The following is a 15,246-nucleotide window of genomic DNA, read 5'->3' as shown; positions in this document are numbered from 1 at the left end:
AGTATACACTGCAGGGGACTTCCATTTCTGGAAATATGGAGTAGACATAATTTTCCCTATTCTTCCCATTAAGTACAACTAAAATCCCTAGATATCATATAAGAAACAAACTTAGTAAGAATGAAAAGTGGAGAGTTCAAGACCAGCTCCTGAACACCAATTTGGTGGTAAGTTCCCTGAATTTTCTTTTTCCCTTAGATAGATAGATAGATAGATAAAATTTATATGGCATGCTGAACAAACTAGAAGACCTAAAACATTTGAAAAAGAAGAAGAAAGTAGGAAGAATCAGTCTACCTGATTTTAAGACTTATCATAGAGGTACAGTAATAAAGATAATGTGGTCTTGGCAAAGAGATAGACACATAGATCAATGGAAAAGAACAGTGAACTGGAAGGGGACCCAAAGAGTTTGCCCAACTGGTTTTTGACAAAGTGCAAAAGCAATTCAATGGAGGAAAGAGAGCCTTTTCAATATATGGCACTGGAGCAACTAGACATCTATAGACCTAAGTCTCATACCTTATATAGAAACTTACTCTAAATGGATGACGGGCTTAAGTGTAAATCGTAACACTATAAAACTTCTAGGAAAAAAAATATGAGAAAATCTTCAGGATCTTGAGCTACACGAAGACTCGCAGATTTTAACACCAAAAGTACAATGCATGAAAGGAGAAAACGACAAATAGTACTTTACTGAAATGAAAACCTTTTGCTTTGCAAAAGACCCTGTTATGAGGATGAAAAGACAAGCTCCAGTTTAGGAGATAAATAGTACTTTACTGAAATGAAAACCTTTTGCTTTGCAAAAGACCCTGTTATGAGGATGAAAAGATAAGCTCCAGTTTAGGAGAAAGTATTTGCAAATCACCTAACAAACGGTTAGTATCTAGAACATAAAAAGAATGCTCAAAACGCAACAGTAACAAAACAAATCTAATTAGTGTAAATAAGCAAAAGATATGGAGATAATTCCCCCAAGATGACATACAGATGGCAAACAAGCACGAGAAAAGATTATCAATACCATTAGCAATTAGGAAGATGCAAATTAAAACCATAATGTGATACCACTACATACCTATCAGCATGAGTTAAAAAAAAAAAAAAATTGAGACAGCATCTAATGCTGGCAACGATGCAGAGAAACTGGATCATTCCACAATGCTGGTGGGAGCAGTTGGGCAGTTTCTCTAAAAACTAAATACACGATTAACATACAAGCCAGCAACTGCACTCCTACGCAGTTAACCCTGAGAAATAAAAACTTACATTCACATAAAGACCCCTATATGAATGTGTTTATAGCAGCTTTACTTGTAATAGCCCGAAATTATAAACAACCCAGATGCCCTTCAGCGGCGAGTAATGGAACAAACTGTGGTTACATCCATACCATGGAAAACTACACAGCAAGAAAAGGGAACAAACTACCAACACATGCAAGAATCTGAGTGAATCTCCAGAGAATTATGCTGAGTGTGAAATAGCCAATTCCCAAGTTACATACTGTATGTGTATGTACAGGAGGAAAAAGGGTAGGGCTATAAAAGGACAGCATGAGGGATCCTCGTGGTGATGGAAGCATTCTTGATCTTGACTGTATCAATGGCAGTGTCCTGACTGCAATATTGTACTACGTCGTTTTGTAAGATTTAACATTGGGGAAACTTACAGTAAAGGGTACTCAGGATTTCTCTGTATAATTTCTTTTTTTTTTTTTAATTTTTTTTTCAACGTTTTTTATTTATTTTTGGGACAGAGAGAGACAGAGCATGAACGGGGGAGGGGCAGAGAGAGAGGGAGACACAGAATCGGAAACAGGCTCCAGGCTCTGAGCCATCAGCCCAGAGCCCGACGCGGGGGCTCGAACTCACAGACCGCGAGATCGTGACCTGGCTGATGTCGGACGCTTAACCGACTGCGCCACCCAGGCGCCCCTCTCTGTATAATTTCTTACAACCGCATGTGAATCTATAATTATCTCAAAATAAAAATTTAATTAAAATAATAAAAACTGAGGAGTATTACTCAGCGATCAAAAAGAATGAAATCTTGCCATTTGCAATTACGTGGATGGAACTAGAGGGTATTATGCTAAGGGAAATTAGAGAAAGACAAATATCATATGACTTCACTCATATGAGGACTTTAAGATAGAAAACAGATGAACATAAGGGAAGGGAAGCAAAAAGAATATAAAAACAGGGAGGGGGACGAAACATAAGAGAGTCTTAAATATGGAGAACAAACACAGGGTTACTGGAGGGGTTGTGGGAGGGGGGGAAGGGCTAAATGGGCAAGGGGCATTAAGGTATCTACTCCTGAAATCATTGTTGCACTATTTGCTAACTAACTTGGATGTAAATTATAAAAAATAAATAAATTATAGAAAGATAAAATAATAATAACTGAATAAAAATTTTAAAATAGAAAAAAAAAATTACTGGGGGGGTTTCTGTCTCCTGACTGGATGCTGAATGATACCTCTTCAAAGCTGATTGCAAACTCCAGTGTTTTTCTTCCTGGCACAAGCCTCTGCAATGGGCATAATACATTTTTGTTCAATTAAATGGAAAAATAATTTGTTCAATTATATGGCATAATTTTCAATACATTCAAAGAACTCTGTTGTTACAATTGACATATGCCGCCACTGGGTGAAGAAAAAAGAAAGAGCAGGAGAGGGTATCTTTAGCACTGACAGGAACTGTGGGTTTTGTTCCACAATACATTGAAAGGGTAGAATAAAGGAAAGTAGGCTCACTCTGTCTTTTCCCAAACTTGAATGGTCCCCTGACATTCTAGCCTTTAGTCTTACTCTTGCACTTCTGTCTTTCATTAAAGAGAGTGGAAATCTGGCCCCATATCCTAGATAAACATCCAGGTTTCTATGGTTTGAAAGACAAAAGTTCTCAGTGATATCATATTTCAGCCACTGGTGCAAAGCATCACACTACAAATACATACTACAGAAATGGATTGTTTCTGAAGACGGTATGTAATTCATCACAAAATATAATTTTACATCACAAAGTAACGTATTATTCCAGCAAATATGTAAACTGCTCATATGCCAGATACCATACTAAAAGATTCTCAATATAATAATAAGTGCTTAGGCTCTTATACATTTCATAAAGGGAATTCGTGATTTTATTAATTTTTAAAATGCCTTTGTGACCAAACCTCTACAGATGAGAAAGGGGGAAGAGACAACGCAAAGTTAATTTTTATTTCTGCCATATATGTATTTCAAACATTTACAGAGAAGGCAATATTATGATGATTGAAACATGACTTTGTAGTCACACAGCTCTGGGATTAAGTCATGATTATGCCATTTATCAGCCATATAATCTTGGGAAAGTCACTTAACCTCTATCCTCACTTTTTGCCTTGGTTACAGAGGAAGATGCTAATCTGTCCAAATTCCAAGACATAAATTAGATGTTACTGGTAAGCAGGATCAGCGTGTCTGAGAAATACAATATGTGGATATGGTTCTTTTTTTCTGCTTCTTATTATTTAACAGGTAAGATCCTTGAGACCAGCATTATGAACCTATCTTGACATAAGATGAAGAACACAGGTCCCTGTATCCATATCTGAGCTACTCTGTGATAAGATTCTAAGACTTGGATTTCGATCTGGAGGAGAAAAAGGCCTTGTAAGCATTTAGGCTGGCCTGATGCTTGAACCACATCTTCCCAGAGAACCTGCTGGGGTATTGGGCACTCACGCAACTTACAATAAAGCAATACTATTTGTTCTTATTTTTTGAGTATATATCTCCTTTGACAATCCCACAAGAAATCGGGAAAACTAACAGGGCAGGGTGAGGAATTCCTTTGTTCTTCATTCTTAACACCGTGTAAATAACATTACAAACCCTACAGTTACTTCTAAAATTCTCTAAACCTTGGTTTTCTCATCAATATAACAGGGTTAATACTTAACCCTTGAAGGATTATTTGGGAATGAAACCATACAATAATGTGTGAAGAACTTGGCACATGATGGCCAAGCCATCAATGGCCAAAGCTTTTACTATCATCACCGTTATCATTTTTAGTAGTGGTAGCAGTGTTACTTAAAACCTCAAAACCACATGATACTCTTATTTGCAAATAAAACCAATTTTGCTGGCCTCAGGATTTTCCAGCTTCTGAGGCAAGTCAGTCATTGGAGTGGAGGGGGGTATGGTTTGGCCAGTGAAGAAAGAAGGAAATTAGTACATTTTAAAGTGCTGCAAGGAATGTCTTTGGTATTAAGAATCTTCCGTATTTAAGATTAATCCTAGAAGTAAAATATTTGGTCAAATGGGAGGCGTATTTTCATGGATCTTGAATACTACTGTCAAAATGTTTTCCAAAAGAGTAGTGTCAGTATGCTCTCTGACCAGCAACATAAAGAGCAGACATCTTATTGACTATCAAAAGGCCAACAGAGGTATTTTGGAGTAGCTTTGGTTTCCTTTGATTACTCATGAGGTTCAACTATGTCTCTTTTTTTTTACAATTGCCAATTTGTTTCCTGTGTACAAATATCCACTTGGATCTCAGTGGTTTACTCACTAATTTCTATGAGTTCTCTGTACGTTACTGTAAACCTTACTCTCTCATATTTATGAAAACTCTTTTCCACCCTACAGCATTATTTAAAATAATAAAAAATTGGGGCGCCTGGGTGGCGCAGCCGGTTAAGCATCCGACTTCAGCCAGGTCACGATCTCGCGGTCCGTGAGTTCGAGCCCCGCGTCGGGCTCTGGGCTGACGGCTCAGAGCCTGGAGCCTGTTTCCGATTCTGTGTCTCCCTCTCTCTCTGCCCCTCCCCCGTTCATGCTCTGTCTCTCTCTGTCCCAAAAAAATAAATAAACGTTGAAAAAAAAAATTTTAAATAATAAAAAATTAAACTTTATTATACTGGCTTCCATTTATGAGGACATGTTTAAATGAACTATATTATTACTATATATTTTGCATATGTGAAATCATATTATGCACAGGAATAATTTATTAAAAGTCCTCATTCTTTGATCTATCCATGGTTAAAATTGCTGTTGCTCTGTCCTTATCCATACCAGCCTATTTTCATAATAAACTTTGTTGTGACAGACAAAACAAAGTTAGAAGTTAAAAAATGAAATAAGGGGCGCCTGGGTGGCGCAGTCGGTTAAGCGTCCGACTTCAGCCAGGTCACGATCTCGCGGTCCGTGAGTTCGAGCCCCGCGTCAGGCTCTGGGCTGATGGCTCAGAGCCTGGAGCCTGTTTCCGATTCTGTGTCTCCCTCTCTCTCTGGCCCTCCCCCGTTCATGCTCTGTCTCTCGCTGTCCCAAAAATAAATAAACGTTGAAAAAAAAATTAAAAAAAAAAAAGAAAATTGCTGTTGAAATAAGAAACTATGAATTTTTATGTTAGTTAATAAGAAACCATAGAGGCTGTTGTTCTAAACCCCATAGTGATGGTATTTGGAGGTGGGTCCTTTGGCAGGGCATGAGGTCATGAGGGTGAAGCCCTCATAAATAGAATTAGTGCCCTTATAAAAGAGACCCTAGAGAGTTCTCTTGCCCTTTCCTCCATCTAAGGACATAGCAAGAAGACAGCCATCTCTGAACCAGGAAGCAAGCCCCCACCAGACCCCAAATCTGCAGGGACCTTGCTTTTGTACTTCTCAACTTCCAGAACTGGGAGAAATAAATTTCTGCTGTTTATTTTTTTTATTAAAAAAATTTTTTTAATGTTTATTTATTTTTGAGAAAGACAGAGAGATAGACTGCAAGCTGGGGAGGGGCAGACAGATGGAGACACAGAATCTGAAGCAGGCTCCAGGCTCTGAGCTGTCAGCACAGAGCCTGACGCGGGGCTTGAACTCATGAACCATGAGATCATGACCTGAGCTGAAGTCAGACGCTTGACCAACTGAGCTACCCAGGCACCCCAAATTATTGTTGTTTATAAGCCATCCAATGTATGGTATTTTTTTTTTCATTACAGCTTGAAGAGAGTAGGACAGAAATTGGTACAGAGCAGTGGGGTACTGCTGTAATAAATACCAAAAAATGTAGAAGAGGCTTTAGAACTGGGTTATGGGTAGAGGCTGGAAGACTTTTGAGAAGTCTGCTAGAAAAAGCCAGTATTGCCCTGAAATGATGGTTAAGGGCGATTCTGGTGAGGGCTCAGAAAGAAAAGAGGAGAGCTGAGAGAAAGTCTCAATCTTCTTACAGAATAACTAAGTAATGATGAACAGAATGTAGATACTAAAGGAATGTAGACACTAAAGGAATGTAGATACTAAAGGCCATTTCGATGAGGTTGCAGACAGAAATGAGGAACATGATGTTGGATCTGGAGAAAAGGAGATACTTGTTATCAAGTGGCAAAGAACTGGACTGAACTGTGTTTGTGTTCTTGTGTTTTTGTGGAAGGTAGAACGAGCTAGCAATGAAATTGAATATTTAGCTGAAGTTATGTCTTTAGCAAAGTGCTGAAGATGTGACCTGGCTCCTCCTTGACTGCTTACAGTAAAAGGTGAGAAAACATAAATGATTCAAAGATGGAATTGCTAAGTAAAAGGGAAGCAGAACTGAAAAATCTGGAAAATTCTCAGTCTATCCATATTCATACCATATTGCCAAAAAATGAGAACACTAACACAATGGCCAAAAGACCCTTTCATAAGGAGATTGCTATAGACCAGCCATCTCATCAGAAGGCATGCATTAGTCTTCAAGACAGGAGAAGAATGACCCAAAAGTGACTCAGAGACCATCAGGCTGCCCCTCCCATCATAGGCCCAGAGCAAACTGGCCCAGGGAACAACATGGCTGCCTCTACCCAGCATTCAAAGGATGGGGTCAACCTGGCAGATCCACAAGTATGGCACCCCAGCCCAACAGAGCTGCTGGGTGATGAAGTAAGTTTTATTCATCAGATAAATAACTTATCCAGAAAGTACAGTTCACAGTTATAGGTGGCAGGAGGAATGCTCATATACCCGAGAAGAGAGTGTTCACAGGCATACACAGGGTGGGTCATTAGGACTAACACTCATTTAGGTGTTGATGAAGTCCTAGGCACTTTACAGTTGCTACTTCACCTCATCAGGAAAGGAAAGACTTTCTATTGGTAATGGGATTTCACTTAATGAGACAAAGGCAGGAATTCCAGAACTGAGGAGGATTAGCACAAATCAAGAATAGTTGCAAGTCAAGAGAGACTAGATATCTGTTCAGTATACAAGGTAGGGACTCAGGATCTGTGAATAAGGCAGATTTTGATCCTGACACAACAGTACACATTGGGAAACTGGCATCAGGGCCATAGCAGAAGAGTAGCTATGTAAATTGGGACACAAGGTTGAGGTCAATCTTGTAAGGCTGGTCATGTTGAATTTACTGGGAATCAAGAAAACCCACAGCTCTTTAAATCCCCTGGGATGATGACAGGATCCTTCTAGATCCCAAGACCACCAAAACCCAAAGCTACCTCTGCTGGATGGAAGCAGACAGGTTGCTTCTGAGCACTGTCTGCTCATGGTTTTGGTGGCCTTCCTCATTTAAATCTCATAGCAAACCAGTTACACAGTCACATATTGTACAACTGGTGTCCAAACAAGGCTCTCTGTGATTGATCAGTTCCAAGAAACTGAGTCTGAGAAAGCGGGTCTCAGACTAAGGCTATTCCTCATCTATAGCTCTGGTCATGTGTCTGCACCCTGCACCTTCGGCTTCAGGGATAAGAGTTCTAGATAAAGACTAAATTGTCTGCAGGCATCTGGTTGATTCTCTCTCATCAAACCATAAAGCCGCTAGGAAAAGCAACTTCCTGGTGTGCAGTCACATAGTGTAGCAGGCAGTGTCCTTCAACGATTCCATTCTTCTGCCATTCTGGTTGATAACCACATAAAATCGCAGAAAATAATGACACCTAGTGTCCAAAAGTGTTACTCTTCTTCGAATATGCTGTGATTGCTTAGGCTATGAATACAGATGGAACAACATGGACATACACTCACACACCTTTACAGAAAGCCAATAAATAAAAACATAATTATTCCTTTGGCTACTAATAACAGAGGGGTTTTCCCACTACCTTCATTCTCTCAAGCCTAAAATGAAGCCTCAGTTTCCTTTTGGGTAGAAGGTCAGTGCAAAGACTGTCGAAATTGTACAGAGGTAGGAGCAGGGGTGACCCCAGACTCCAGCAGAACCACACCAATAGTATCAAGAACCAAACAGAAGCAACCTAGCGTTAACTTGGGGACTGGGTTTTTTTCAAGCCCTAGTAATAAATTCAGTAAGGTCTTAGATATCTCGTAAAACGGTCACCGTTCTTGTAAGCCGAGTTTCAAACTCCACGGTGTAGAGTTCCCTTTGGAATCGGGACTCACCTCTGCTATCCTTTTCTTCAGGTTCTCTTTTCCCATGTAGGAAGCCTGAAGGGAGATGACATTCTCTTCTTTTTGAATCAAAGTTGTCAAGACACTTTTAAAATTCTGATACTGTTTTAAGAGCTCCAAAACTCTTTCACATTGGTCAAGGCTATGGAAAAAAAAAAAAGAAAAAAGTAAAACAGGTAAATCTCTAAGAATAGGGAAACCATTCTCTCTCTTTGTAAGTATCCTACAATAACGACTAATACGTTACAGAAGGATTTTTCCTCTTGACATGGTTTCGCATATTGTTTTACCAATTTAACCTAAGAATGATGGCATACATACTTATCTGGCAAATGGATGGTCTAAAAAAGCACTGGATTATGATTTTCACTACTTCAATAGCAAAAAAAAAAAAAAAAAAAAATTACCAGATGTAAGCTCTAGGAAGAAACACAGGATTCATAATCTTAAGGAATCGGCATCTCAGTTTCATCATTAACCAAACTATATCTTGGAAAACAGGGCCTCCCTGGCACTATTCTTGGAGATTGTTTCCATACTAATTCAGCAAGTCACAGTTTGTTTATGTCTATTTGCTCATTCTAGAGTTAGCCCTTTGAAAAAAAGTAAAGTAATACAAATAATGAAGCAGTTAGGAGACCTGATTTCTAGTTGCGGCTGGCACTAATCAGTCATGTGACTTTAGCCTCTTTGGACCTCAATTTCTTTCCTGTACAAAATCAAAGGGTACAGTAGATTGAATACCACAGACAGGCTTTATCTTAACTTCTGTACATTCAGGTTCCAGTAGAAAACAGGAGGTGCCCTCAGACAGAGTTCTGTGTAAAAGGACCACTGATGCGGGCAGAGTTAAGGGAAACTTTCAGGGAGCCGAGACATGAACTAGAGAAAAACAGATACACCACTCGGCCTCAGGGGAAAGGGGGAAGTGCCCTGGGCCAGAGAGGAGGCTGCCAGTAGGGGCTGCCAGAACCACCTGCTGGAAAGGGAGGGGGTTAAGATCGCCTTGACCTCTCTCTCTCTGCTTGTCTTCAAATCTCCTACTAGTAACTTCCTGTCCTAACTGGACCCCTTGGCTTGGCTGGTACAGTCAGCTAGGGATCAGCTCTCCTGACCACTTCTACCTCCAGACAGAGAGTTAGGGAAAGAAGGCATGGATGGAGAACATTCAGCAGAATCACCAACCGGTGTGATTAAGGATTAACTTAAAATAGGAATATTACCATGAATTATCTGTGTGGGTACAATATCATCACAAGGCCCCTTATAAGAGGGTGACAAGAGGGTCAGAGTGACAACAGAAAAAGAAATGAGAGGAGGGGAGAAAGAGCCAGATTAAGATTTGAAGACACCACATGGCTAGCTTTAAAGATGAAGAAGGGTGGCTCAGTTGGTTGAGCGTCCAACTTTGGCTCAGGTCATGATCTCACAATTCGTGAGTTTGAGCCCCACGTCAGGCTTGCTGCTATCAGCACAGAGCCCACTTCGGATTCTTTCCCTGCCGTTTCTGTGCCTCCCCACCTTGCATGCTCTATCTCTCAAAAATTAACATTTAAAAAGAAAAAAAAAAAAGATGGAGGAAGGGGACATACAGCAAGGAAAGTAGTAGGAGTCAGGAGGCCTCTAGAAGGCAAGGAAACGGATTCTGTCCTAGAGCCTCCAAGAAAGGAAGGCAGCTTGATTTCAGAATTTCCAGCCTCCAGACTGTAAGATAAATTTGTGTTGTTTTTAAGCCACTAAACTGCTGGTAACTAGTTACAGAACAGCAATAGAAAACTAATACAGGTAGAGTAATAATAATAATAAATACACTGGTTATTTGTTATTCCTCTTAGATAAACCTCTTAAATTCATTGGGCAATATAATCTAGGATTCCAGATCTTGCCCCAGACATTGGTCTCATGAGCTTCCAGTATGAAATGCTTATGCGTGTTCCTCCTTTAGGTCCATGGGGATGTGTTTTCAACGTAGTTCAAAAAGTTGATTGTGCTACACACAATTTTTCAGATTTGGGAGGGATTTTTTTCCTTACCATTCAGTGACCGAAGCTTTTGTATTCTCCCACAAAAGTGCTGTATTTTGGCACTGTTGATTCAGCGATTTTTCTCGGCCGTCTCTGAACTGCGGAAGAGAACTGACCATTTCTTGCAAGCATTTCTTCTCTTCTTCATATTCATCTAGATCCTTATCCAGTTTCATTAGTGCTTTTTTCCTTGATTACAAAAGAGAAAAGTTTGATAACCGATGATTGGCCACTCTGATTCAACACAAATAAGGGCAATTTGGGGGAGGCACTCTCACTGTAATTTGCCCTCAAACTATTATGCCAAAATTACACACTCTTTGCATTTCCAGAATACTAATTCGGTATTTTAAACATAATAAATATACAAAACCATAAGCAGTGACCTTTTTCTGTGGTGAACACACTTGTAAAGAAGATGGATATGCACCTGAGAGAAACCAGACAAAGAATATGAGTGGGTGCGAACGGGAAAGAGAGTGTGACATGGAGAAAGGACAAGAGACAGGTGAACATGCCCCGCAAGCTCCTAAGGAAGAGCAGAGGAAGCCGAGGAGAAAGGAACATGCAAGGATATGTTGCATTTCTACCTTGTGTACAAAAAGCTCTTCCCCATCAAAAAGGATTCATTTGACCTAAGGGTTTTAATCTGGAAGGGTTAACTCCATTCACCCAGGTCTAAATTGCTTTTCTCAGGTACTCACTTCTCTACCTCCTTTCTTCCAATTCTCTCTGGAATCCACTCCCATAAGGATTTCACTCTCCACCTGCTCGCCAAGATCTTCGGTAACCTCCACGTTGCTAAACCCATGTTCCATTCTCAACCTTCGCTTCCTTCACGGGTCAGTAGCATTTGACACAGCTGACCACTTCTCCTTGTTGAAAGGTCTTCTCACTTGACTACAGGACTCTCTTGATTTCCCTTCTCCTATACTGGCCACTCTTTCTTGGTTTCGTTCCCTGGTTCCTCCTCATCTCCCTGATCTCTTAACATGGAGTGCCTGGAGTAAACAGCTTGGACTTCTTCCCTTGTCTGTCTGAACTCCCTCCGCGGGCAATATCACCCATCTCACGACTCTACACGGCATTCTAAATGCTCAGCCCCCTCTCCTGACTCCATCTGTCGTTAAGAATCTTGTTGATATCCATATTTGAACGTCAAATAAGTATTTTGAACCTATCATTTCTAAAACTGAGCACACTTGATCAGTACCTGATAAACTTCATTCTTTCTCATCTCAGTTAATGGTAACTCCATTCTTCTAGTTGCTCAAGTCAAAGCTTGGAATCATTCTCGACTCCAATCTTCCTTATAAGCTATGTACGATGTGTACATATAACCTATATAACTGTGGACTCTATCTTAAGAATTTATCCAGAATCTTAGCCCTTTTTGCCACCTCACCACTGGTCCATGCTACCATCATCCCTCACCTGGATCACTACCATAGGTGAACCTAGACTTCCTGTATCTTCACTTGACTCTTACACCGTTCTCAACACTTGGGCCAGAGAGAGCCTGTTACAGTGAAAACCAAATCATTTCCATTTGCTCGGACCCCTCCAATGACTTCCCATGTTACTCAAAGAAAAAGCCAAAGCTATCTCATGGCCCACAGGTTACCTGAGCTAAGCCCCATCCCACCCGTTCTGATCCCCTTTCATACTTCTTCCCCTCACTGTTGACTTTCCCAACTCCTTGCCTCTCCTCAAACATGCCAGGCTCATTCTCACACCTACTGCTCCCTCGGCCTGGAAGGCTCTTCCTCCCGGGAGTCACCGGGCCAGCTCTCTCATCCATCCCATCTGACTCAAAAGTTACTTTCTCAGTAAAACTCTTGATGACTCTTTTTGAATTACAACCCCCTCCTCCGTCCTTGTTCGATTTTTCTTCATAGCTTTTATCACTATCAAACATATTGAATATCTTACTCCTCTCACTAGATAAGACTCCATCAGGAACAAGAGCTTTTGTCTTTTGTGCTGACTCCTCTATCCGCAGTACCTAAAATAGTACCTGGCACACAACACGTATTTGTTGTACTGGTAGCTAAATTAAAAATTAAAGCAATTTGGGGCGCCTGGGTGGCTCAGTCGGTTGAGCGTCCGACTTCGGCTCAGGTCATGATCTCGCGGCTCGTGGGTTCGAGCCCCGCGTCGGGCTCTGTGCTGACAGCTCAGAGCCTGGAGCCTGTTTCGGGTTCTGTGTCTCCCTCTCTCTCTCTGACCCTCCCCCGTTCATCTTCTGTCTCTGTCTCAAAAGGAAATAAACGTTAAAAAAAAAATTAAAAAAAAATTAAAGCAATTTATTGTTTATCGATGTATAGTTTTTCATGTATAAATTAACATGGAATTTATTTATTACTTATTATTTATGAATAAAGAATAAATATTTATTAACAATAAATAACACATTAGTAATTAGTTCAACACCTCACTAAGAACTGGGCACTTAGGAATAAAAGTCTCATTGAGACCGTTAGCACAGGACAGTTTCAGAGGGAAGAGCTTGGTCAACTGAAGAGTCTCAAGAGAGCACTGAGCCTGAGGGACTTGGTGGGCAGAGGAGACAGGATGTGGGAAAGATTTAGAAAGGGGCGGAGAGTGCCACAGAGGTAACTTGCTAGCATTATCACTTGCAGGACCTGGAGGCTGGCTCTGAACACCAGAGTTAAAATCACGGCACTAGTACAAAGCCTGCCTGCCTCAGTTTACCACAATTCTGCTCAATCTCCAGAATCAAAACTAACCTTGGCTGACCTCTTGCATCCAGTCCCATGCCGTCCCACTCTGTCCCCATCCCCATCCTGCTGGGAGGAGAGCAGGAGACCAAATAATTCAGCAACAAATAGGGACAGGGTACAGCATGCCTATCCTTTACCACTTCTTTCTTTCTTTAGTACCCCGTGTGTGGAGTTTTTTAGGTCTTCTCTCATCATGAGAACCCCGTAATAAAGACCAGAGCGCTAACGGGACTTTGAAGGAACTCAAGTACTTTACATGCATCTTATTTCATTACTCCTTTGTCCATGAAATGTACACTTTAGGGAGAAAAAAAAATCATATAACATTTTGTAAAGGCACACTGTCAACAAAAGGGAAGCTTGTTTGAAGTGCTTACAGAAAAGCATGCTGAACACTGAATAGAGCAGGATGGAACAGAAGTAGAAAGACACAGAAAGAATTTCTTTCACCTAAAACATACTGAAAATACAGAGGAGTATCATCCCGCAAGGGGTCATCGACGGACATGAGACTTACCGTTGTTTCACAGCTGGAGCAGTGGGATCCTTAAGACTGATTTTACTGATTTGATTGCACACATCTTGAATATTTTTCAGGAGTTCATTATTTTTGAAAGTACAAGTCTCGAGTAACTTGTCTTCAGTGAACTCCTCCTGCACGCCATAGCCATGTGTCTCAAATAACTTTTTGGACAAAGCATCAACAAGTTTTTCACAGGTGTTGTCACCCCGTTCAGCATCTTTAAAGCTTATACCAAGCGTCTTCAAACGTTCATCCAAATGTCTGGCCTTGTCCTTCATCAGATTGGTTTCTCCTTCTTTATTTTCTATTGTCAAAGTGTTTTCTGGTACCACCTGTGTATCTGAGGCTGACAGGTCTGTAACAAGCTCAAAAGGGAGTTCAGCTGTTTTCAGAGAAGCCAGAAAGTCCTCCAGAGCTTTGAGGGCATCTTTACAACTCTGTACCTTGTGGTTCGTTTCATCAAGTTGTGTTCTGTGTTTCAGTATAATATTCTTTGCTGCATGGAGATCCAGTGGGTGTAATTCTTTCAATGCAAAGTCGCCCCACTGTTCCCAATTATTACATATTTCAATCTGTTTTATGATGGAATCTTGGATATTCTAAAATAAAGTAAGAAATGCCGAAAAGACTGAGGCAGAGAAAAAGAGAGACTGCCCATCAGCAATGCACCTAAACTCCCAATGACTAGATTGCATCTGGAAAACCACTTCCCGGGTCTGCCAAGTCGGACAGGGTCCACAGAAGGAAACATTTTAATCACAAACAATCAGAGCCCATCTGTTTCATGATCTGATAACCTTTCTGATGTTTCAATCCCCAAAAGAAAACAAGTATATAAATCTACGGCTCCAGTGAAAATAGAGATTAAACTGTGGCGACATCTGTTTATAATCTGAAACATCAAACTTAAATATTTTTTATTTCAAATGAGACCTGGAATAAGTAAACTGTAGAAAATGCACATGAGTCTAATACAATACTTAGGATTTCAGTCATTGGAGAAGATATTCATAAGCAGACCTTCATTTTGAATTCAAAGAAAAGACCTATTAACTTCACTGTACCTACTTTCAAATTTGTGAGGAATAAAAGAGATGAGAAATAAATCAGTCTAAATTATTGAAGACTTTCTGCCATTACTTACCGTCTAACTATATACTATTGACGTATAATTAAAAATCTCTGAAGAATTGATTTATTCTATGAGTGCCTGGGAAAACTTATATTTACCCTCAGGTTTTGATAAATGCCATCAGCATCAATGAGATGAAATTCTTGAATGGCCATTTCATGGAGGAGCAGGTCTGAGCCACAGAGGAGAAGTGATTCCTTCTCCACAGGTAACACAATCTTCAGCGCAGTCTCCAAAGATTCCATTCTGGGTGAAAAATAAACCCAGACACAATGGGAAAAGGCACCATAAATGTAGTCTATAAAACATATTAATGCCATTGTTTAACTACAAACAAAAAATAATTACCCAATAAGAATACATACAATGATATGTGCAGATTATCACATTAAAACCCAAACCCAGGAAAAACAACAAAAA

At 40.3% G+C, this 15,246-nt stretch overlaps 1 protein-coding gene across 4 annotated transcripts in view; it reads right to left on the bottom strand.

The window, feature by feature from the left end:
* SYNE2 (spectrin repeat containing nuclear envelope protein 2) overlaps window positions 1-15,246 on the bottom strand; it is a 228,750-nt gene that overhangs the window by 188,660 nt on the left and 24,844 nt on the right. For all 4 annotated transcript variants that reach the window (XM_030319270.1, XM_030319269.1, XM_030319271.1 and 1 more), the window contains exons 18-21: window positions 14,925-15,072; window positions 13,689-14,293; window positions 10,437-10,616; window positions 8,395-8,545 (exon numbers count right to left, since the gene is read on the bottom strand). In XM_030319270.1, coding sequence (XP_030175130.1) covers window positions 8,395-8,545; window positions 10,437-10,616; window positions 13,689-14,293; window positions 14,925-15,072 — 1,084 coding nt within the window. The remainder of the gene's footprint in view (window positions 1-8,394; window positions 8,546-10,436; window positions 10,617-13,688; window positions 14,294-14,924; window positions 15,073-15,246) is intronic.

The sequence above is a fragment of the Lynx canadensis genome, chromosome B3 (genome assembly GCF_007474595.2).
Source record: "Lynx canadensis isolate LIC74 chromosome B3, mLynCan4.pri.v2, whole genome shotgun sequence".
In the NCBI taxonomy this organism is placed as follows: domain Eukaryota; kingdom Metazoa; phylum Chordata; class Mammalia; order Carnivora; family Felidae; genus Lynx; species Lynx canadensis.
The sequence above is the reverse complement of the archived record's forward strand: the minus strand, read 5'-3'. Positions and strand labels throughout refer to the sequence as shown.